Here is a 25738-nt window from a genome sequence, read left to right as displayed (position 1 = left end):
TCACCTTTAACGTCAGTTACCTCCAAGTGTCTTACAAACAGAGATTGTGTTGGTTGGGAAAAAGCAGATTTAGAATAAAAGTGTGCATATCCAGTTGAAATGAGCTGAGCCACACCATGATGTGTGTTAACTTTTCTCCCCTTGAGCTATAGAAACATTGCACCTGATTTTTTTTTTTTTTTAGGAAATCTCTTTTGCGTTCAAATATTTTCGAACATCATCTAGGACCGAAGCACCCTACTCCCGCCAAAATATGAGACCCCCAAATCATGTTATCAGTGATTTATGGGCAGATAAATGAAGACTGGCATGTGATTAGGGTGTGGTAATTAAGAGTGTGGGATTCAGTTTCGTTGGCTGGGTTTGATTAGACTCCATTACTTACTGGCTGTGTGAGCCTGCACTAATTACTTACTCTCTAACCCTCAGTTTCCTCATCTGAGAAATGGGAATAATAATGAGATCTACGTCACAAAGAGGCTGTGAGCACTGAATGAGATCATTCATGTGAAGTGCAATGTCTGGCACATGGATAGGTACTCAGTTAAGGTTCATTATTAGATTTCTGCCCCGTTTCCCTCTGCATAACTGCAGCTGAGTGCTAGAATTTGTGATAGCTTTCATCAGATGAAGCAAGAGCTTTCCAAACTCAGTTCCAGAGCTAGGCCACAACAAGGTTAGAAAAAGTCAATTATTCTCCACTGCCTCCTCTTTGCTGGAAAAGGACTCCAGTACAATGACGGTGGGTCTGGAGGCATTTCCACTTGATGCGTCAGGGAGCACGTGGAAGGGAAGGGAAGGAAATCAGGGTAACAGGTTCCCAGTTGCCCAGTGTTTCCTGCTCAGGCTGGCTCAACACCTCAAATAGCTTCTTTCACACCCACTACTGAAGCTGAGGAGCCCTAGAAAAAAGTCTCCCGGGAAATCAGAGACTTAGGTGTGTCATTGCAGGATCAGCCTTGTACCTTACCCTTGGAATCCCTTGGGTCTGACCGGATATCCCTAGTTGCTCCTCTGTAGCACCAAATCTGGGTTCTGCTTCAAAGCCTGGACATTGGACTGAAATCTTGGTTGCCCTGACCTACTGACTTCAGCCTCTCACCTGGCTGTCAGCTCTGCAGGCTGAGAGTAGATCCTGCCCCATTACTCCCCAGAAACCCAGCCTGGATCCAGCATCTTGGAAGCTGGTTCAGACTTCTGGATGGTTCAGCAGGCTGTGGCCTGGATGGCTCTACTTGCACTGGTTAAGAGTGAGGAGTCTGGAGTCAGACTCTCTGAATCCTAGCACTGCCACTTCCTATCTGACTTGTGCCAATACTTTATAACTCTGTGCCTCAGTTTTTCTCATCTGCAAAATGGCAGATTAGTAGTCCCCATCTCACAGAATGATTAGGAGGATTAAATGAACTAATACACGCATAAAACATGATATAGGGGCGCCTGGGTGGCTCAGTAGGTTAAGCACCTAACTCTTGATTTCAGCTCAGGTCTTGATCTCATGGTTCGTGAAATCAAGCCCTGCATCAGGCTCTGCACTGTTGGGATACTCTCTTTCTCCCTCTGCCCCTTCCCCCTGCTTGTGCTTTCTCTCTCTCTCAAAATAAACAAACATTAAAAACACATAATATAAACACACATACATAAATAATCCAGATTAATGTAATGTTAGCTATATTCTGTTTTATACATATTACATCTGTATTATTTTACATTTAGTTTTGTACATGTTTTGTGTTAAGAGGAGTATTCCATATAAATTCCATATAAACACTTACATACATAAAACTCTTATTTATATAATAATAATTATTGTTGTTGTTATTATCTGTTCTATCCCCCCACAGGGATGGAGAGACTACGGGTGGGCTTTTCAACTTTCTTGCTTTCATTTGGGGCTATCGATACAGAATTTCTGGTTTCTACAGACTGCTGTAATATGCAGAGCAGGGTTTAAGTTGGATTAACATGTGATCCATCATTTGGGGAATTACAATCTACAGTGAATGTGATATAAGTATTTGTCAGACCCTTCTGTCGCTCCTCTTCCAGATACATCTTCTATTTCAGTTTCTGTAATAATTTCCTTTATTGTTTGTCGTGTTTCAAAGGCTTTCTATCTCTGGAGCAAATAACACAAGACAGAAAGTTGTCAAAAAATAGGCTATTTATCATGTGGCTGTTTTCACATCCTGTTATCCCTAATAACTATTTTTTTTATTTTAAAAAATTTTTTTAACGTTTATTTATTTTTGAGACAGAGAGAGACAGAGCATGAACAGGGGAGGGACAGAGAGAGAGGGAGACACAGAATCTGAAACAGGCTCCAGGCTCTTAGCAGTCAGCACAGAGCCTGACGCGGGGCTCGAACTCAGGGACCGCGAGATCATGACCTGAGCCGAAGTCGGACGCGTAACCGACCAAGCCACCCAGGCGCCCCGCCTAACAACTATTGATCAGTGGAGTAGGGTGGTTCTGAGAATAAGCATGGGCTCTGTCTCTGGTTTTATTGGAGCCAGGATGAGGGTAAAGTCTGTTCTCAAAATTATCAGCAATCCATGGATTAAGCTGAACCCCATAAGCAGTAATGCCTCTCAAATAGCCATTGACATCAATCGAGAGAGACACCTCCTTGCCTTGATGGTAAGTGTGACACTACATAAACCCTCACAAAACCCACTTCCTTTCCAGCAAATAGAAAACAGTTGAGAACATGAATTCACTGTCAGCTTTGAACACTGGGGAGGATTGTATCTGTTTCTGGCAAACATGAAGTTAGACCTCTGCTATTTCCTTCTCTTCTGCTTTCAAGTTGAAGTCCTAACAGGTAAGTGGCCCATTTAATATTTCTCACTAAGTTATAATTCAAATGAACATGAAAAGAAACCAAAGGTAGGAAAAGTCAGGCGCCAAATAGAAGGGGTTTCTGTTTGTTTTTTGTGTTTTTGTGTTGTGTTGTTTTTGTTTTGAAAGCAGCAACAATTACAGAAGAGCCCCAAGCACTTGGGCTCAGGGTGTCTGTGGCGGTGCAGCTGCTGAGAGCGTGGAGTTTGTACCGCTTCCTTTGATATTGTGTTTTAAGATGAAGAAAAAGGTTTCATCCGACAATTAAAATTTTAAATTACCTGCTTGGAGTTACCTGTGAGTGGATCAAGTCGAAGAGTGGCTTACTGTTCTCAGAGAAAGATGAAAGGCAAAATGACTTGTGTCAACTGAATGAAAATAAAATAGTCTTGGCATTTGGACTGGGAATTCTTTTTGAAGGAGAAAATAAAATGGAAGGGCTTTGAAAAAAAAAAAAAAGGATTTTGATTTTCATCTTATCTGGGTGATCTTGTGTCAGATATGCCACAGGCTGCCACAGAGGTTTTATTTGACGCTAAGTGTCAGGGTCCCTCAAAAAGGCCAAGGAGTAGTGGATGATGTAAAAAGACTCCCTAGCCTCTGGAGACATTAAGGAAAAACAAGCAACCATTCTAAAGTCCTCAATTCTCTCTCTTAGATGGCATATGTCAGACTGTTTGAACGATTTAAATAATGCTACCTACAACTAAATTAATAAACAGGTTTCTGCTGCTTTTAACTTGGTACATTTTTGTAATACTTTTATCCTTCACTCTGATCCATGTTCTTGAGGTTGGCAAAAGCAAAGTGAAATTACATTAAGTTGGAAAGTTCTATTAACACTGAAAGTGAAAGCAGAAATTTAGTAGGTATAATCTTATTTAGCTAGACATAAATTTTGCAGTTGTACAAAGAAATAGATTTTACTTTTCTCTCCAAAAAACTAAAGCAAAAGCGGATTGGTCAAATGTTTCATCCTGTGGTAGTTCAAGGTGGCCCAAATGCTCTTAAGTAACGAGGACTGAGGAGTGAACAGAGTCTACTTACAAGTTCCAAAGCCAGCTTGGGACTACTTGCTTGTTTTTAAGGCCTTTTCCACAACCCAGTGAAATCTTTTATTGAACAACAAATGAATAGCTTTGGAATGGATATTTATCCATTCATTCATTCACTTATCTATTCATTCATGCAGCATCAAGCACTTGCCAGGCAGGAGGTACTGTGCAAGCTGCTGTGTGAACAATGATGAGCAAACCCTTATCAGCCCTGCTCTCATGACGCTAACTGAATGACTGAGACATTAATCCAGTAATCCCATGAATTAGTGATCACTATAGCCAGAATTCAGAGGATGTCACAAAGAATCCTCTCTAGACGGAGTAGATATGGAGGTGGGGTTTGGAAGCGATATTCAAGTCTTTTCTGTGGACGTGGCACTTGAATTAAGATTGGAAGGATAAGTAAGAATAAATGGGGAGGATCGTATGAGAGTGAGGAAGAAGATTCCATACCAGGAAAAGAAGAAGTGCAAAGGAGCTGTAGCAAGAGGAAATGAATTAAGGTCAGGAAACTGGAATAAGGTAGATGTGCCTGAAGGAGAGGGGTTTGGGAAGGTATAAGACGATGCTGGAAAGGAGAGCAGAGAGCAGACCATTGAGACTATATGGGCCATTTAAAGAACTTTGGATTTTTTCCAAGAACATTGGCTCAAGTCATTGAAAGGTTTGTACTGCCAAAATGAACCCCAGTATGTTAAACCCACTTGGGCACTTAGAGTTGTTGATAATGTGCTTATTATCAGTCTGATACTTGAATTAATAATCGTGTTATTTCTATGGAAGGATGAATCCAACCTAGGTAGAGTTATTTCGAGTTGTTAGACTAAGCTGGTAAAGAAATTGTGCTTCTACAACGATGTTCATCTTAAGCTCTAGTGGCATAATACCAGAATTCACTCTTACCACACAGAACACTATGCCATGTGACAAGCCATTTCTTGGTTTGACAGGCGGCAAAACAGGCATGAATGACTAAATGGAGATTCTAAGTTGCTAACAGTCTCCATGTTCAAAATACCATCACGATGCATATATCTAGGACCCAACGGTTCTTAAGAGCCTAGAAGAAGTATGCCAAGCCCTTGCAGGTCTTTTCTTTTGGCATATTTTTAATCTTCCCAACTAAGTAAGCTCTCTCATCCCACAAAAAGGGGAGTATTCTTATCTTCAGGTGATGTTTGAAGAATCTCAGACCAGGAAAGGCTGAGTGATTTGTTACATAGTAATTAGTGGCAGAACCAAGATTACAACACAAAATATACCTGACTCCAGATTTCACATTCTTTCCTCATTGTGTTGAAGTAGCAAGAGCTATAACAAATTGTAAAAGGAGAGAAATTCTCAGGTTTGCATTTGGTTGATGAGTTAATAGGTTGGAAACCTTGGTGATTTCTAGTCTTTAAAAAAATATTTTTTTAATATTTATTTTTGAGAGAGAGAGAAAGAGACAGAGAGAGAGAGACAGAGTACGAGCCGGGGAGGGGCAGAAAGAGAAGACACAGAATTCCAAACAGACTCCAGGCTCCGAGCTGTCAGCACAGAGCCTGACGTGGGGCTCGAACCCATGAACCGCAAGATCATGACCTGGGCCAAAGTTGGACGCTCCACCGACGGAACCACCCAGGTGCCCCAGTGATTTCTAGTCTTAACCATTGATCTCAGTGTAAAATTTAACAAAGTCATCATCTTGTGACTCTGGAGTAATAGGAAGCTCCTCATTGTAAAAGGGTCTGGAAAAAACGTGAACCTCTACCTGGGTTTGGAAGACCCTCTTTCTATACCTTATGGGCAGTGAGAACCATGTGGATGACCTTATGAATTCTGATTTCAGAAAGACCACTCTGAAAGCAGCGTGGATGCTGTACCTGAGTGGGAATGATGGACGTGAGACGGTGCCTAATAAATGTGCATGTCTCACGATGTGTTCTGGGAAGTGCCTGGGAGGATAACCCTCAGGTGCAAGTTGAGCCTTGCTGTTGATTCCAAGGCATCCAATCTGTGACCCCTGAATTCCATCACCTCAGGAAAAACAGCCCGTTGCTGCCTGCAGACGGGCTCCCCCCTGAGATTAGAGAGAAGCCTGCTGATCCGAGCTGACCTTCAGCCCCTCCCGCAACCCCCTCAAGTAGTCATGTTGGAGTTTTAAAAACCCAGATTGTTGACTTTTTTCCCCATTGATGAATTCAGGCCATTCCCAGTCAGTGTGATGAGCCTGAAAATCTGATACACTTGATTTTATCCCTTCATTGTCGTGTTTATTTCTATTTCTTTTCCTTTGCTGTTGTATCCTTTTAACTAAGTTTCTTTTAACTTCCTTCTTTGCTTCTGTAATTTAGAAGGTTCGCTACAGTTCTTAACTGAGTAGTCATTATGTTTAGAGCATCTTGAGTGCCTATTATTGGATTAAAATAATGACAATGGCCTTGCCTGATGTGCTGACTCCACACTCCCCATTGATCTGAGAACTCCTGAAGGTTCTTCCTGTCCCACTCTTACGCTGTCCAGTTAGCACAACCCCGCCCCAATCTTGGGCTTTGAAATAATAATTGCAGATCATTGCCAGGTTTCCTCTTACAGTATTTCTTGTCTGTTTTAAGGATCTCTCCTTCACACTTCCTTCACCTATTTTCAGTGCCAGCACCCCTCTTGCCATCTGCTCCTGTCTTGTGATCTCTGTTTTGATACAGTGATTAGAAGACTTCTATCATTTTCTGCAGATACCCCGAACTCTGTGAATTCCAGCACGGGTAAAGAAGTCTTTAACTCTGATGGGTGACCAATATCTTTTCTGGGAATAGGATTCCTGGACTGAAGTCTTTTCTCTGAATTCTCTGTGGATTCCCATCCACTGTCCGCTGGCTTCTAGGGTTACAGGTGAACAGTTCCATGCTACTCTGATTCTCGCTCATTTGTAAGTAACTTTAAAAAAATCTCTAGGATCTTGTATGCTATTTATTTCAATATTGGAATTCAGGAATTTTGCCAGGGCATGCCTAAGCTCTGAGTATTTTCATTAATATTGCTTGGGACTGAGTGAGCCTTTTCAATCTGTAGACTTGAGGGTTTTGTTTTGGTTTTTTGTTTTTTTTTTTTTTAATTTTCAGGGCTTTTTTTCTCCCCATAGTTTAATCATATCTTTTTCTTTGTCTTTTTCTCTTCTTTCTAGGAATATCTATTATTCTCATGTATGATCGTGAGTGCTGTGTTTTTTCATCCATAGTGAACTCAGTGGCTTTCCTAATTTCTCATTGTTATTGGCAATCCACTCAGATGAAGTGCAATAGCATAGTTTTTAAATGGCTAACAGCATATTCCCATTTCTTGGTAGAAACAGAATGTAGGTGTGTAGACAGGGCCTGATTCTCATTTTGTTTTGCTCACTGTAAGGTGTATAGACTTGTTTGACTTAAAAAAAATGGCCTCAATATTTGCAGTTGTAAACTGAGCAAAACCCACAACTTATGCTACCTTCCTAGCTTAAGGATAGGAAATTTCTATGCAAAAGGATTTATTAAACTTTGTAAATAAAAATCATCTCTAGCCTTTTAATACCCAAGGAAAGGGCCACATTTACTCATTAAAGGCTCGTCTGTGCTATTGCTATTCTAATAAATTGAGTCCTTCAAATGGCACTTTTTGGTCATCCTAAGTAAAATAGGACCTTTGGTATTTGAAGACTTCTTATGAAAATTCAAAACTAGGGGCACCTGGGTGGCTCAGGCGGTTAAGCATCTGACTTTGGCTCAGGTCATGATCTTGCAGTTCGCGAGTTCAAGCCCCACATTGGGTTCTGTGTTGCCAGTTCAGAGCCCTCTGAGCCTGGCGCCTGCTTCTTTGTCTCCCTCTCTCTTTGCCCCTCCCCTGTTCTCTCTCTCAAAATCTGAACATTAAAAAATTAAAAAAAAATCAAAACTATATTTTGGAAAGAACTTAAGTATTTAGAAAGTATACAACACAAATGAAAACTGTTAGTCAAAACATGATTTTTTTCATTGCTTTAGCCTGTAAGGTTGATCAAAACAGACCAAGATTTCCAAGTTTAAAGAGAGTCAGATGTTGGGGATATGGTCCTCCTCTGGGTCACGTATAACGTATTGATGCCTGTTTCTACTTTGCGTGAGGCAACGCTAAGAAAAATCGAGTTGACTCTAGGGACAGTGACAGACTCACGAATTTTGGTTCTGTCAACCACTAGTTCTGATAGTAGCTTTTGTTTGTCGGAGCTGTTGTTGACATAGGCATGGCACTTTCAACAAGCAATTAGAGATCATTTTAATATAGCTGTTTTGAATTTGAGAAATCAGACTTTTTACAGCCAACGTTTATATTTTCCTAGGACTCATCACCAAAATGTCCATTTATGGAAAACAACAACAAACAAATCCTCTAGTTCACTCACAAGAAAAGTTGTGTTTATGTTGTACTATGTCTAAAACAAAAATCTCCCATTATTTCCTGTTTGTACCTGTTGAATGATAACGAAAGTTTGTATATGTGAATCCATGTTTTTACATGTCTACAGGCAGAGAAGTTACAGAATAAAAGAATTTTGTCAGAGCAAAGAGCTAGACTTTGTTGCAGATTCAAATACACAGGGTAGCTCATAGCTTAACACATGGTTGTTGAATGAGCATATCTAAAGAAATGTGTTCAGCACAAAGTAATTTTATATCTAAGAAATTATTTTATGTATTTTTGGTATATGATAACTTTTTAAATCACAGAATACATATGTGGCATCAATGTAAATAGTACTTAAAGTACTTGGGATGATAATATACCCAATACATCTGGAAGGAAAAGAAATATCCAAACATAACTTCCCAATCAAGTTTAATGTTAAACCTTCTTTTTTTGTTTCTTTTTCTTTTTTTTTTTCAGCAAGTCTCTTTAGCTTCTGGGCTTCAGGTTCTGTAGCATTAGGGGGTTGGACTAGATTACTGGACTAAGAGGCTCCTTAAGAATGCAGGCTCTGGTCTCAGATTGTCTAGGTTCATATTATGGTTCCACCACATACTGGCTCAACAACTTTGGGCCAGTGATTCAAGCCTCTGTTTCCTCAAACTACGAAAGTTTCCTTAAAATAGAAAATCCAACATAAAAGACTGTTATGAACATCAAATTATGTATTGCATGTAATGCATTTAACAGTATTCAACATAGGAGAAACTCTCAATGCTTATAAATTGCTGTTGTATTATTATTTGGAAACTTTTGAAAGCTGAAATATTTATTTAACTTCCAGACCTATTAGGCTTCAGAGAATTGGCCAGGTAGCATTCAGTTTGAGTCTTTGTCTTTGGACTGGGAAACAAGTATTCTCCAGTAAACAGAATCTCTTGCTCTGCTTTTCTCGTTCTTCTCCTCAGTCCATTGCAGGACATTTGCCAAACATGCTCAGCCTCCGTGTTTTTCTATGCATTCATTTATTTTATTGAGCTTATAAAATGTTCTAACTCCTTGGATGGTTTAGGTGACCATACTACAGTTCTCATCCTTGTGAAGCTCATGGTTAAATGAGTAAGACAGACAAAATAATTATGATCAAAGATGATATGCATTATAAATATGTTGGTGTAAACAAAGTATTATTGAGAGCATAGAGATAGGTGTCTTTGTCTGGGGTCTCAGGGACCAATTTAAAATGGTTCTTAAAGAATGCATGGGGGTTTCTAAGAAGACAAAGAAGTACCGGGATATTCTAGTTTATGGGAATAGTTTAAGGATGTGAGAAGAATGGCCAAAAATTTAGTATAGGTGGACCATATATGGTCCACAGATTGTGAAAAGAGCTGGTGTCATGCTAAGAAAATTGATTTTTTACCTCATAAGTAACAATATAATAGAGACTTTAGGCTGGGGAGTTAAATGCTTTTTAGGAACACAATTTTGGAAGCAGCATGGAGGATGGATTTGGAAACGGAGAGACTGCTGCTGAGGCCAGTCAAGAAGCTTCCACAGAGGAGGGAAGACACAAAAATGCCTTGGATTGGCAACAGAAATAGAGAAAAGCAACTGAATTCAAGAGATATCCTTGAGCTAAAGTCAACGGGACTTAGTGGCCAATTGGATCAGGAGAACCAGAGAGAGGGAGGTATGAGGAAGGGGGTCAGACTAGTGACTCCCTTAAATGACAAGGTTTGGGTTTGGGAGTGAATATTGAGTTCAGGTTGGAAATGTTATTCTTGATCTATCAGAGGAAACCAGATAGAGATGTTGAAAGGAAACTGGTGATAAAGGACTGGAGCCAAGGGAAGGGGTGGCTGAGATAAAGGTGAGTGTTACTAGAGTAGAGAGGAGAGCTGGGGCCTTCAGTGTAACAAGCTCACCCAGCCAATGCCTTGTCTATGCGCCCAAAGGAGGGATGGGAAGTAATGTGGATATTCTTGGGTGCCAATAAAATTCTTTCTCCCTCCCCTTCTGTGTAAGAGACTTGGGCTCATTTAATCTCATGTAATTTCCCTGGTGGGGCAATTTTAAATCACTGACAATGAATTAACTAGGAAAGTAACTTGTTTGCAACTTAACTGTTACTTCATGAATATTGCTACAAAGCTTTATAGCATATTTGATATTCTTCTGTTTTTATGAAGAAAGTTTTTACTAGAAGAAAATCATTTTTCCATATTTTTCTTATTCTGTAATAGGATACACACTTTAGAGGACCGAGGGTTGTTTTACCCCCCCCCCAACAAATTTCCTTGGAGAGTAAAAACAATACACATATTTGTGTGTGTGTGTGTGTGTGTGTGTGTGCGCACGCACACGCACACACACACGCTCTTTTGGCTTTTTGATTTTCTCCTCACTTCTTCACATCTTTTGTCTTTGTTAGGAAGTTAGATCAGATTGGGTTTATTTTGTTTATCCTCCCTACTCACTTCAATCACTTCTTTGGAGTATGGATGCCTTTGAATAGTAATGTAAGTATAGAAATGATGCGTGTGTAAAAATATGTAATCAGGATTCTAAAAGTTTTAGCCAGTAGACTCATAAAAAATGACAATACTTTAATTAAAGGTGAAAAAAGTGGTAAATGCACATTTTTTTAAATGCCAACATTTCTTAGTAAAAGATAAAATGTAACAAACCCTAAATAAATGTTGCAGTTTTTAGGACTTCACCTCTTATGTCACACTCATGTGCCTGCTAAGCTAAAGTTTATTGTTTGATTACAGAAAACATGTTTAATAAGCACTATCAATAATTGCATACTCAGGAGATCTTATCTTTCTATCGCTCTGAGACCTTTGTGGAGGTTTGTGGTTAGAAGTCTGAGTTAAGGAGAATGAAATAAAATTACTGTTTTGTCTGACACCCCCTGCAGTTGTGTGGGTTTTCTAAAGTGTTTTTGCCAAAAGATTTCAACAGGGGATAATACAACTGCTTACAAGGAGTCCTGGCAGGATGGGTTCCAGTAAGGCCATCTTATACTATAGAAATGGAATGGTTTAGATATTTAAAAAAAAAAAACAACAACGTACAAATAAACTCTTCTGAGCCACAGTACAATTCTCAGGAGAATGATCTTTTCTTCTGACTTGTTTTTTTTTTTTTTTTAAACAACTTCCACAGTTCCCACGCCCAGGGGATACCAATGTTCTTATCCCTTAAATAATTTGAAAACCTAAAGAAATCACCTAATATAAGGACCGTGATTTTACTCTTGGAAACATTAGTCCACTGATGTCAAGAGTAAAGTTATAACAATCATAGTTAGCAGCAGTTAACAGGTTTGAACCTCTATTGGGAAGGTTGTACCCTTTAGACATGGTAGTCTATGTGATTAAGAAGACACAATACCTGTTCTCCAGAGTACTTATAATCCAGGAGTACTAACAGGTAAACAGATATGGTAGCAAAACAAAAACTAATACTTAATATTTAGATTTTAAGACCCATTACTCGGAGTCAAGAGGACATATTTCTATTGTGTTTTAAATAATGTATTAAGTGCTGAAAGATATAGCATGATGTTTTATCCTAAGTCACTAACGTGCTGTAGTTATGAAACATCTGAGTGTATTAGAAGAATCATTGGTCCAGGGGCCCGTCTTGGCCGTACATTGGGCAATTTTAAAGACTGTGCACTCTGGAGGATCTAAATAATCAACCAGGTTTAAACTTGTCCTCTGTAGAGAAAGAGAATCATCAATCATCTAAACAAGTCTTTATGAACCTAGTAGATATTTAAAGAGAAAGAATCTGTTTCTTTAGAGCTCAGAGAGAATTTTCTTTAGAATCTGACATTCCATTTCAGGAGATACTCTTCATGCTTGATTATACATTTGCATGTGCTTGCTTCTAGAAGAAAGACAACATGGCATAGCTAATCATGAGATCATGTTCCAGCAACGAGCTATGGAATCCTGGGCAAGATACTCACTTTTCTGCCCCAAGTCTAGCTTGATAAATGTAAATATAAAATGAAAGGCTTAACTGGATCATTTCTGAGAGCCCTTTTGGTTCTTACATTGTATATTTTATTCATCGCCCCAGATTTATAACATCACCGAAATCTACATATTCATTAGTTCATCTCTGTGTCTAATAAATATTTATTATGACTTACTACATACTACAGATGCTATTGTAGATAGTTGGGATGGATTGGTGAAGGAGATCAACAAGGTACCTGGTTTTAAATAGTGGGGTAAACCTCATGTAACAGTGGGGTAGCCAGACAATAAATAAGTAAATAATAAACCAGATTATTTCAGGCAATGATAAATATTTTCTCTCAGGTAATAGGACAGAAAATGACTTGGGGGTGTACTTTGGATTGAGTGGTCAGTGGTCGCTAAAGAAGTAGTAGTTATGTGAAGACTGGAGAGAACATTCTAGGTGAAAAAGCAACAAATTTGAAGCCCAGGGGACCAGCTTCTTATATTTGAGGAATAGAAAGAAGAGCAGTATGACTGCAGCGTAGTGAGTGACTGGTATAAAATGGTGTTGGAGAGCTACGTAGGTCATGCAGGTCATGGAAACTAGGCTGAGGAGTTGAATTTAATTCTAAGTGAGATTTATGTTTCATAAGCAGGGCAATGACACAATCTGTGGATGTTAGAAGATCATTCTGGCTTTCCTGAAGAGAATAGATGGTAAAAGGGCAGAAGTGAGAGCAGCAAGTTAGGAGACTCTTGCAGTCCTAAAGAGAGATGATATGGTTTGGCCCAATTGAAGTTTAGATGCAGGAGCAGTGGATAGACTCAACCAGACATAAAACAGAAGTACAGGAAGTTAGGCCTTCTTCCCGTAGACAGACTTTAACATGATCCTGTAAGCTCAGTCTGTAGTGATCACTGTCTCGCTTCATGTGGTTGCCTGCTTCCATTACCTGTCCCTTGGTTGTTGCTAGTGGCACTTCAACCATAGATTAAACCCAGAATCTTTTCTGCACCCAAGAAGTTGTATTCCCTGTGGACAAATAATCTAACCTGTCCGGGTCTTCAGAAAGAATTGGACTTGTATAATTTCTAAGTTTACCAGGTCTAATTGTTTATGATGCTGAGTGGGGGTTGAACCATGTTACAAGAAACACAAATGTGAAGGAGAAGGTGTTTTGGGGAGTCTGAAACACAGACAGACAGTGTCTATGAGAACTTAGATGGAGATATGTTAGGGAGGAAGGTGAGGAACTTATCAAAGACTGTGGGAAGGGAGATTTTGGAAGATGATTTTATAAGAAGTGGTATGTAAAAAAAAAAAAGTAAGCTGAGATAAAGGAAGAAAGAACAGAAGAAAGATTGGTGAGGGGAACTCTCACAATTTTTAACTTCTGGTACAGCAGAGGAACTGATCAAACAGATCTGACACTCAACCAAAACGAACACTGGCTATAAAAATTGGTGTTATGACACCAGCACTCCCAGTTGAATATTAGATCTGGAGATGAGAATATCCAGGAAGGGTGAAGAAAAGATTCTAGTTGTTTCTACAGTTATAAGAAACTGATACATTCTGATTTTCCTTAAATTATCTGCCTACCCGCTAAATGCTTTAGCCATGGTTATAGGAATGATCTCCTTTTGATAGTGTTTTTTCACATGTCTCCAAAGGCTAAGGAGCATTTTTAATCAGGTACTGGAGCATATCTGTTCTACAAGTGCCAAAGTAATTATGAAGCACTTGATTAAATGTCATACCTGCTTCTTTTAATTGAAAACATTCAAATTGCAGACTTAGAGTTGTCAAATGGTTTTCCAGATGAAAAGCTTAAGCATTGGTTACGTAGAAACAGAAGTCAAGCTTCTTATCACTATCTTTAATAATAAAAAGCCCACCTAGATTAAATATTATAAAGTGAACAAGTCAGAGTGCCCAGCAGAAATGACACTTTGGAATCCCCAGCTACTCCTCTGATGTCAATGGCACACATCATTGGCATTATCACTCAAGAAAAACTTAGGTAGTCTTCTTAGCCCTACCTAAACACTTTCACAGGCAAGGAAGATAGTCTCATTCAATTTATTTCTCCTGACCCCCCTGGAATATCCCAGTAAGATTCTGGAACAGAGAAGACTATTGGAACAACAACAAAGTAATAGCTTATCTTGCAGTCTTCTTTGGATAGGTTTTGATCCTGGATCCCTAGTGAGTAAGTGTTGGAAAGAACTTGAAGATGTTTTGGTACTTCCTTATTTCACAGATGAAGAGACCAAAGTCAGAGGGGTACCAGAGTCACAGACTTGCTATGGGAAGGCCAGAATTTTCCTCTCATTTCCTTGGGAATCACTGCATTGCATCTTCCACTACTCTGCACTGCTGATCATTACCTTTCATCTTGTGTTGGGTTGTGGGTCATAGTGTGGGCATGGGGCAGAGAAGAGAAACTGCTGACAAAACATCTTCAGAAATACAAGATAGGGCATCTATGTCTATGTGTTTACATGGTGGCCACAGACACTTTGGCCCCAAGATCTCTGTAGTTTACTTGCTGCCATTCTAAAGTCCTGGGAAAATTTGCTCTGGACATTTAAAAAAATTTTTTTAAATATTTAGTTTTGAGAGAGAGAGGGAGAGGGGAGAGGGGAGAGGGGAGAAGGGAGAGGGGTGGGAGGGAGGGAGGGAGGGAGGGAGGGAGGGAGAGAGAGAGAGAGAGAATGAATGAGCAGGCGAGGGACAGAGAGAGGGAGACACAGAATCCAAAGTAGGTCCCAGGCTCCGAGCTGTCAGCACAGAGCCTGACAGGGGGCTCAAACTTGCAAACCATGAGATCATGATCTGAGCCAAAGTTGGATGCTTAAATAACTGAGCCACCCCCTCCCCCTTCCCCCGCCGGTGCCCTGGACATTTCTAAAGAAACTGAGAACCAGCCCACTGATTTTATTCTCTGCAGGAGAATACAGAGTCCTAAACATCAGAACAATAGTCATGCAGCATAATTTATTTTCACATAAATAAGTCCCCAAGAAAATATCTTTCATTTTAATCTAATGTAGACTGCATATATATCCAGGCTATCAGTTATTTCCTTTTGCCTTTTGCTTACATTGTTTCCTCTATTTTTAAAATGAAGACAAGCATTATTTTCCTTCTGTATAGTTACAAATTTTTGTTCTAGAACAAGACATATATACAGAAGACTGAACATCAGTGCACAATAAATAATTATAAAGCATACTACCTTGCCTGCATAATCACCACATCTCAAGAAATAAAACACTGTCAGCACACAGAAGCCTTTCTACCCCCTGGGTTTTGCTTCCTGATCCAACATTTCCTTCCCTTTATGTAAAACCATTAGACTGAACTTTGTGACATCCATTTAGGTTATATTTTGTATTTAAAATTTTCTTAGTGTTTATTTATTTTTGAGAGAGAGAGACAGAGACGGAAAGAGAGCATGAGCAGGGGAGGGGCAGAGAGAGAGGGAGACACAGAATCTGAAGCAGGCTCCAGGCTCTGAGTTGTCAGCACAGAGCCCTACACGGGGCTCGAACTCACAAACCAGGAGATTATGACCTGAACAGAAGTTGGACACTTAACTGACTGAGCCACCCTGGCCCCCCCGTTTCTATTTTCTTAGTCATTAGGCAAGAAATCACAACATGCATACTTCACTTACCAAAGTTTCTCATTATACATACCTTTACTATTTCACTTTGTTTTTTATTGTTGATGTTGAGACATCACCTGCCAGTCTAATAGTTCCTTCTCTGAAGGTAAAGCGTCTCTTTTCTATGGCTGCTTTTAGGATTTCCATTACGATGTATCTAGACGTGCACATTTAAAAAAAATCTGCTAGTGATTTGTTGGGATTCTTGAATCTGGATGATGACTGCACTTCAAATAATTTTTCTAACCTAAGTTTCTAGTTCATCAATTCTCTCTTTAGCTCTAATATGCTTTGAAAATATCCATGGAATTTTTAATCATAGTATGGATTTTGCCAGTTTTATTTGATTCTTTTTCAAATTAGGTTTTTTGTTTGTTTCTTTTAGTTTCCTTTGCTTTGCAGAGGTTATTAGAAGTTTGTCTTTTACTGCCTTAAATGCAGTAAGCCCCGTCGTTTGTTTTGGGATCTGACAATTCAAATATAGGACTTTAAGGGGGCTTTGTTTCTGTAGTCCATTGTTTGTTTTGTTTCCTTGCATGTCTGATTAACTTTTTTGGTGTGCTTGTCATTGTTTTTAAATATTATTTGTGGATAGGCTTTGAGGCCTACGATGTAAATCTTTCTTCCTAGAATAGTTGCATTTTTACTCTCAATAGCCTAAGGGTAATAATGATCCAAAGTGACCCTGAACAAAATTCAAGGATTTAGGTTTTCTGGACCATTGAAGTGATGTGAGCTGGTTTCCTTCTGCTTTAACCGTAGTCCAAGAAGGGAACCGTTTGAGATCCCAACTTACTGAGAGAGGATGGCCTTCTAGGTTTCTTACTTTGAAGACTCTGGGAGTTGAGGCATGAAAACAAAAATTTGAACCTGGGAGAACAGCAAACACTCTCAGAGTAAAAGCAACTTCTAAACTCTGCTCATCTCTCTGAGTTCTGGTTCTTCAGATTTAACCCACCAATTTCTTCTCTTTGCTAAACCTTGTTAAGCCTTTTAATAATATTTTTTAGACCTTTTGTTCAGCAATTTTGGTTGTTTGGGTGTGGGAATTTGTTGGAATCTGGGCGGTCATAACCAAAAAACTACAACACTTATGCATATTTTCACAGTCAAATCTCCAAGTTGAAAATCTATCCCCTTGTGATATGGAATCTAAATTAAAGAGATCTAAATTAAAGCCTGTAGATATTAAGAAAAATAAGTAACTGTGCTAAATCTTAAATAAAATTAGGGCAATTAGTGCAAGCAGAGTTGTGGCAGGTGAATCTACCCGCATCATGTTTAGTCATATCATAAATTAAAGTTCTTTCAGAAAGCAACATGGCAATACGTAGTGCCATAACATGTTTAAACAGTTTGACTAGGTCATAAAAGCAAAGTGCTAAAAATCACCCTAATATTCAACATTGGAATGCTTTAACAAATTATATATTAACATTATGTCCTAATATACATACAGTCATTAAAAAGGACGACTGTGACAACTATGTAAGAAATGGAACTTTTATGATATATCATTAAGTGACAATAGCAGAACACAAAGAAATATGTCTACAAAACAAGTGTATATCTGGAAGATAGAGGGGAAATATACACAGATAGTATGTCTATTTCACAATAGGGCTGGACAACTTTTTTTCCTTCAACATTCTTTTTTTACTTGCTATATTCTCTTTAAGAATAAAGACAGATTTCAAAACTTAAGCAAAAAAACTTCCGTGCTAATAATTTTCCCAATTTCAGTGAGAAACTTTCATATAAAAAAAAAAAAAAAAAAGGAAAAAGGAACAGAAGAGAACAGTTACTTATAACCCAGTAACTCTGAATCGGCAACCAGACTAAAAGGCTCCTTCCTTGTGTGACCTCTGTGTAGCTTTCAAAAATACCCTTGGCTTCCTAGAAAGCTTAAAATGTATTGGGAAAAAAAAAAAAGAAATTGACAAAAATCTGGTGCCTTACCATTGTCATCAGACCTTGATTCAATTCTCAATGGATCAGGTTCAGAGAAGACACATTTCTATCATTTGAAAATGATTCATCTGTTGTTTTACTCTCTGACTGGAGGGTATAGTGTAAATATATATTTATATATAATTGTTCATTTTTTAGTTTAAGCTATTTTTCACTTTTTAAATTTTTTTTTGTAAGTTACATCTTTCCCCAAATTTCATCCCAAATCTTCCTTTGTTTGACAAAGTGCTAATCCTCCTTCAATCTCAATTTTAAAAATCAAAAGGGCATTATTTGATTCTATAAACAAAATTAGAACCCAACCCCCCCCACCTTTATTTGAACAGTACTCCATTCCTAGCATTAATTCAGATGTTTTACTACATATTTGTTTATCATCTGTCTCCAATATAAAAGCATAATCAGATAATATGGTGCCTGCCCTGTGTAAATATATTATTTAATATATTACATATTATATATTCATATGTAACAAGCAAATTTCTGGTCAGGTTATTTTCGAGGGCAGAGTTTTATTTGTTGTCCTGTTCTTCTTTTGGTTGTGAAATTCTTTCATTTTGGTGCAATAGAGGTGACTTGATGAAGAGATAAATTTTGTGCTCAAATACAACTAATAGAGTAGTATCTTCATAAAATGTCACTTTTGCTTTGTTTTCTTCCTTTTTATCCAGGAGAAATCAATGATTCTGCCAAGTCCGAGATGTTTACCTTTCACGATGGAGGCATACAAATTTCATGCAAATTCAGTGAGATAGCCTTGCAATTTAAAATGAAGTTGCTAAAAGGGACGGAAGTACTCTGTGATCTCACTAAGACAAAAGAAAGTGGTAACACGGTGTCCATTAAGAATCTGAAATTCTGTCAAACTCAGTTATTCAATGACAGTGTCTCCTTTTTCCTGTATAATTTGGACAATTCTCATGCCAGCTATTACACCTGCGAACTGTCAATTTTTGATCCTCCTCCTTTTCAGAAGAAGAATATTAGCAGAGAATATTTGAATATTTATGGTAAGACACTGTTTTCATCTTTCAGACTTAAGAGTACGTTCCCATTTAACAGCTTTTCTCACTAATGAAAACAACTAAGCAAATGACTATTTTTTAAAGTTTATTTGTTTATTTTATTTTGAGAGAGAGAGAAAGAGAGAATCCTAAGGAGGCTCCACACTGTCAGTGCAGAGCCTGACATGGGGCTCGAACTCACGAACTGTGAGATCATGACCTGAGTGAGCCAAAACCAAGAGTTGGATGGTTAACCCACTGAGCCACTCAGGTGCCCCTAAGCAAATAAGTATCATTTGTGGAGTTCATTTTGGTGCAATTGATGGCAATAATTTATCATAAAAATATGCAAGGGATAATTTATTATTATTAATAATTAGTATTAATCAGTAATATGCAATTTGATCACGTAGACTATTGAGTTAGAAATAGGTTACGTTGGGGCGCCTGGATGGCTCAGTTGGTTAAGTGTTTGACTCTTGATTTCAGCTCAGGTCATGATCTCATAGTCCACCTTCTAGAGATTCTCTCTCTCCCTCTTCTGCCCCTCCTCCTCCCACTCTCTTTCTCCCTCTCCAAAAAAACAAAAAAGAAAAGAAAAAAAATAGGTCATGTTGTCTTTAAAACGCATAGGCCATTAAAAATCAGGAAAAAATTTAAGACAATTACCCAAATCTGTGGCCTAATGGCCATTGGCTCTAGTCATGTAAAACTGAAGGTTTTGGTTAGTGTCGGTTTTGTGGAATCAAGTGAGGGCATTGAAAGCCATAGTTTTATACCCTTACTTTTCCTACTTACTCTTCTACAAAAATATAGACAGAAAAAGTCCTTCCTAGTAACCACATTTGTAATCATTTATGTGCATAGAATCTTTCAGGTTTTAGTTTTTGAACGCTTGCTATAATACTGAGATGGTGTTATATACTGTGCATTGGATTCCATGATTGTAATGAAGGCAAACTGCATTTGATTAAATCACTTTATTGAATTTGGTAAAAGAACTTGTGATTCGGCACCCAAAAAGGAGATTTGTTTCTCACAGTTTTTCCTTAACATGTCTCCTTTCCAATCCAGAATCACAGATTTGCTGCCAGCTGAAGTTCTGGTTACCCATAGGGTGTTCAGCTTTTGTTGTAGTCTACATTTTTGGATGCGTATTTCTTTGTTGGCTTACAAAAAAGGTGAGCAATGTCTCTGTTTTTCTCGCCTCTGCTTTCCTGAAGAATATCAGTAGTTATTTACTCAAAGCACCTGCTGCTCTTGCCAGAGTGATTTGATTAACAGACATTTTCTTTTCCATAAGATAGGTCTACTAACTACTAACTTGGAACAGAAGCTTATTCTATAGCTGCTTCATTCTAAAAAAGGGTTTGAGGGCTTATGGAAAGAGCTGTTATTATTATTATTCAAAAAAGATAAGGGAATTGGGGCCAAGAAAACATAAAAAGTCAGGACGAAGATTGAAACATAAAAATAGATGCTTCTGACTTCTGAGAATCATTAAATATGGGCTGCAAATTTGATTCTAAGTTTCCAGAGTCAGGACAAAGATGAAACAGTTTCGTTTCACTCAACTTGTCAGTTAAACAATCAGTGAGAAAGTCTTACAAGGTGTCAGTCTTAGCTGAGAAGTAAATGGCCAACTTCTTTCCATGGCTAAGTTGTTAGGACTGTTTTTGAAGAAGACCATAGAAAAACTGGGAAGAGAATTCAACAATGACAAAACAATCTCTCTGTGCTGGGGGGTATTATTTCCAGTCTTTCATAATATAGGTTCTCAATGAGAGAACTTACAGCATTCTGCATTTTACACAGGTATCAGTTTGCAGACCATGGGTGTATCTGTGCCAGAATGGAATTCAAAAAGAGAGATAAAGAATAGAGTGAGATAGGGCTCGCTATCTAAATCTACAAAAGAAGGGAACAATAAAAACAAAAATGAGGGAGGAAATTCAGCAGAAGGGTCTTTTTAAAGCCCTTTTCATACTGGTCTCCTACTTAGCTGGAAGTCAGGAGCCTACACCACATGCTAACGCTTTTGTCACATATCACTTCAACCAAGAATAGAAAACAGTGAAAAAAGACCAGGGATGGAGATGAGGAAGAGCAGCTGACAAACCATGTTTCTGACTTCTCTTTCAGAAGTATCGATCCAGTGGGCATGACCCTAACAGTGAATACATGTTTATGGCAGCAGTGAACACAGCCAAGAAACCTGGACTCACAGGTATGGCTCCATCTGGGGGTTTGGGTAGAGCAGAGTGTTCTTCACATTATGCTTGGAATTTTAATTTTTTATTTTATTTATTTTTAAAGTTTATTTATTTTGACAGAGAGAGAGAGAGAGCAAGTGAGCATGTGTATGAGCACAAATAGGGGAGGGGCAGAGAGAATCCCAAGCAGGCTCTGCACTGTCAGCTCAGAGCCTGACGCAGGGCTCCATCCCATAGACCTATGAGATCATGACCTGAGCTGAAATCCAAGAGTCAGATGCTCAACTGACTGAGCCATCCATGTGCCCTTAATTTCTTATTTTAAAGGAAGGCCAAATGTCTCTCTGGCCTCATTTTAGTCTTTTCTGTGAAAATTTGAATTTTTCACTTCAGGTTTATCCTTTTCTGCAGTACACTGCAAACAATGTATTTGTAAACCACTATTAAAAAATAAACGAGCAAAGGATCCATAAAACCACTATTGTATCACCGCAGTTTTCTAATTGGTATTTCAAAAGCTAGCATGATTCTAAGTCTTCCTTGGTAAAAAGTTCTCTAATTCACCTGATAAGCAGTTATTGGAGATCAGTGAGGTACAAATGGCTGAGTAAGGAGCTGTGGGAGATGCAGAGGTATATGAAGGGTTTTGGACAGAGATTTGGAAGAGAGATCTGGGCTGGTGCTACCAGGGGAAGGAGGAGGAGCCGGTGAGGCTCTTGCTATTCTGGTGAAAAGAAGGTGGAGGGCGAGAGGGCCCGGATGGCTGCACAAGGCCAGTTAGGTGCGACCTTTGACTTTTCCCATTCAGAGCGAACACTGTCAGTTTGAGGTTCATCAAGCTGAGGAGCATCTAGAAAGTTTGAAGCATCCCTTGTGGAAAATTTGTAAGTCTTATGCCTTTGAGGTTGCGACGAGAGGACATATGTGATGAGACAGAAGGCCCCGAAGTTCTGCCACCATTCAGTGGTAAAGGACTTGTATAAAAAGGATGCAAACAGCACCTGTAATCATGGAATTAAAGCATGGGAAGGGATCTAAATGCTCCTTCAGTCTATCTCCTCATTTTTTGGATGAGAGAAGTTGATGCCCAGGATGTTCAGTGACTCTTTTGGTTCCCTAGAGATTTCCCACCATAGCTTTGTCACTAACAAAGAGCATGCATTTCATTACTTGCCTATTAAAAAAATCTTTTCTTTTAATCCCTGTGCTTGTTATAATGTGTCTGTTTTAGTTTGGATCCCTGAAAAAGCAGACCCCGAGACAGAGACTTGGGTAGAAGTAGTTTATTTAGAAGGTGACCCCAGGGAAAACGGGTGAGGGAGCAGGGAGAGTAAGACAGGCAAGAAGGAAAAGCAAATGGAGATTGCATTACTGAGGTCTCAGCTGGAGGCCACAGAACCTCTGAGAAGTGTACAGGTGTCTCCAAGAATTGTTCTTCTGAAGGATGGCAAGTGGGGTATTGATCCAGTGGATCCCATCCCCACTGGGTTGGAGTTGCCTGTAGGGTCCACGAACTTTCCCTCATCCATCCTGGAGCCATGCTCTATGCTTGGCTCCCAAGTCTACAGAGAAATCCCTGAGACAGAGAGCAGAGTAATGCATGGTGGGACTCTTGTGCTAGAATGGACAGCATGTACAGAAGTGTCTACCCCAGCTGTGGCTGGGATCAGAGTCGGGCTATTTCACATCCCACCTACGAACTGTAATCACTGAAAACGACCATAGTGTAAGCTTCTTGAAGGTAGGTGGGTCTCTCTTCTGTATTCTGAAAGCAATATGCATACACAAGTTCAAGCAGAGCATGTCTCAGCACCTCTGTCAAGTATTTATCGCATGATTATGTAAGTAGTACCAGGCCACGTGATCTGTGTTGGGTAGAGAGAGGGGAGACTCAAGCAAGTCCTGGTCTTCAGTCTGTAATGTCATTGGGAGAGCTGATGTGTTTACATAGAGGGTAGACTCATACGATAGTGTCAAAAGTCCTCAATTGTGAAGTCGAGAGTTCAGGTCATGTTTATTACAGGAGTTAAGAGGAGGCTGGGTAAAACTTGACGGCAAATATGGAGCTGGTGCTGAGTCTTGAAGCATCGAGTTTGGATGGTGTGTGTGTGTGTGTGTGTGTACAAGAGTCAGATGAAAGGGACAAACTTGTTGAAGGGAATTGGAACAGAGTGCCTTTAAAAATGTTGTGCTACATTTTGTTATAGGTGTGACTCATAATTTGGAACTTTGTGGCACCCAGGCATGAACCACGTGGGCCAGGTCCCCTCTGACTTGAAGCGCAAGATTCCCACGTCCCCTGGACCACAGAGAGTCAGACTTGATTTGAGTACATGCATCTTCTGCTGGTGTTCTGTTCAATCTGGACTAGTGACTATCGGTCAACAGGGGTTTTAAAAGGCTGCTTCGGTACTGTTGGGTTATCAAAAACACCCTCTTGCAACTAGTTTTACAGAAAGCCCAGCTCGTGTGTGCTCAACAAATAGACCTCACTGGGATGGAATTCCTATCTTCATATCTGCTTCTAGCAATGCACCAGCCAGGAGAACAAACACATCTCCAGATATTTTTAAAAGATGCCATGGGTACCGAATCTGCAAAGCAAATGGGCTGCCAACAGCCAGTATCTCTCTGCACTTCACCTATAGACTACCTCTTCTTCCTCTAGGGCTGAGCGTTCCTTTTTAGCCACACAGTAGGGGAAGGTGCTTCAAAATTATAGCTATTTTATTTCTGAGGTATCAACATGTAATTGTACTATTATAATAGGTTAGTACACAGTACTCTTTTCCAACATCTGAACCCCAGTCCTGTATTCCCAAGAGTTTAGATGCCTTCTTCTGCCTTCAGTTTGCCTTTTTAAAATACTCTACATGACTACTTGACAGGCATTCTGTTAAAAAACAATTTTTTTAATGTTTATTCACTCTTGAGAGAGAAAGAGCATGAGCGTGGAGGAGCAGAGAGAGAGGGAGACACAGAATCTGAAGCAAGCGCTAAACTCTGTGTTGTCAGCACAGAGCCCTACACAGGGCTGAAACTCACAGACCGTGAGATCATGACCTGAGCCGAAGTCGGCGCTTAACTGACTGAGCCACCCAGGTGCTCCAACAGACATTCTTGAGTAGGGAGCTTTATCTACATTTTCCCCCTCTGCTGCTCAATAAAACACGTAGTATATATATTTAATTGTAGCCCAATGAATATAATTTGCCTATATTTTCCCTACGAGAATATTTTTCTTCCAGAAAGACCTCTTATTTTCCCAAATTCAGTTAAAATGATTTACTTTGTTGACTTGTTTCTACCACATTAGTGGTAGAAAACATTGCCTAGAATCAGAAGTGACTTTATTGTATGAGTCTGTTTTCTATCATTATCTATGTTTTCATGGTGCTATTAATTCCAAGCGAGGCTGTTTCTATAGGTCATCTTAAAATTGCAAGCAAACAAACAAACAAACAAACAAACCCACAAAACCGTCTTTCACTGCCCAACATTGTCCCGGAGGGTAGAGCCAATGATCCATTTAGTGGAAAGCTGTAGTTCCTGGAGGTCACTGACAGACTATAACCCAGATGACCTCCTGGCTTGACAGGCTGAAATGGCCCCATCAGCCTGGAGCAGCCATCCAGACCTGGGTGAAATTGCAAGGCTTGAGAGACTCCTGTGAGCCAAGGACAACCAGCTGCTCTTGCCCCCAGAAGCTGACGTCACCCTGGGGACCATGGTGAATCTGCCTGCATTTGTACCTCCACGGTCTTGGAGGAGGCACAGATGTGCCAGGGAACATCAGCAGGATTCCTTCTCCTAGAAACTGGCCCTGGCCCTTCAAGATAGTCTTCCTTTGAATGCAATTTGGCTGGAAAGATTCTTAAATACATATAATACGTGATTGGTCTTAGCTGGAATATTTTCTCTGCTTCCTGTTTGCATGCCCAATGCTTCTGAAGCAGCCAATGTATGTGCAACAACATTTTTAACCTTAGGTAAAGTTGGGCTATTCAGTAGTTTTAAAATTTGTAGGTGCCTGTGTCTAGTTTACTTTAAAAGTGAGACCAGATATGTCATTACGCATACTTATATTCTTGTAAGCGTGCGTAATGATGGATACGTACAGTACAGTACTGCATTTGTAATTTGAATCAAGTTTGGTGGTGTTTTTCCAGCTGACTTGGACAACCTGGTTGGCTCTGCAGAGCTGTTCCCTGAGTTGTTTGCAGCTTTGGGGGTGGGGGGTTGGCGTGGGGAGTACAGCCTTCATTGGGGTCCACCTGGCCTGGTTTCCATACTGTGCTCTAAAGCATCCTCATCCTCAGCACTGGACATTTCGAAGTGGATTATTAAATGATACAATTTCTATGAAATAAAGACTTGTTTTAAGAGGAGCTACTCATGAAATAGATTTTAGCAGTAGTAGGAAATTAAGGAATAAACATTTGATATTCAGCAACTGAAAATACTCAGAGTGTTTTCTTGGGGGAAGGAAACGGTTCCCTTAGGTGTAGCTAGCACTTGCAAATTTGACCTTATCCTTGAAGGTGGTTACACGGCTTGGAACAGTCGCTCATCATTTTTTTTTTTTTTAATATT

General features: G+C 39.4%; 1 protein-coding gene across 3 annotated transcripts; it reads left to right on the top strand.

The window, feature by feature from the left end:
• Positions 1-2682: 2682 nt before the first annotated feature.
• ICOS (inducible T cell costimulator) lies at positions 2683-25738 on the top strand. Of its 3 annotated transcripts, none has more exons than XM_049615085.1 (5): positions 2683-2824; positions 18600-18938; positions 20007-20113; positions 21075-21159; positions 23388-25738. In XM_049615085.1, exons 1-5 carry the CDS (start codon positions 2767-2769, stop codon positions 23540-23542), a joined length of 744 nt encoding a protein of 247 aa, XP_049471042.1. In that variant the 5' UTR covers positions 2683-2766; the 3' UTR covers positions 23543-25738. The 3 variants fall into 3 exon arrangements, with proteins under 3 accessions (XP_049471042.1, XP_049471040.1, XP_049471041.1); XM_049615083.1 differs by having other exon boundaries at positions 23353-25738; XM_049615084.1 differs by lacking the exon at positions 23388-25738 and adding an exon at positions 21954-23324.

Source organism: Panthera uncia (assembly GCF_023721935.1).
Source record: "Panthera uncia isolate 11264 chromosome C1 unlocalized genomic scaffold, Puncia_PCG_1.0 HiC_scaffold_3, whole genome shotgun sequence".
Classification (NCBI taxonomy): Eukaryota; Metazoa; Chordata; class Mammalia; order Carnivora; family Felidae; genus Panthera; species Panthera uncia.
Note: the sequence above shows the minus strand (reverse complement) of the source record. Positions and strands in the feature narration are given on the sequence as shown.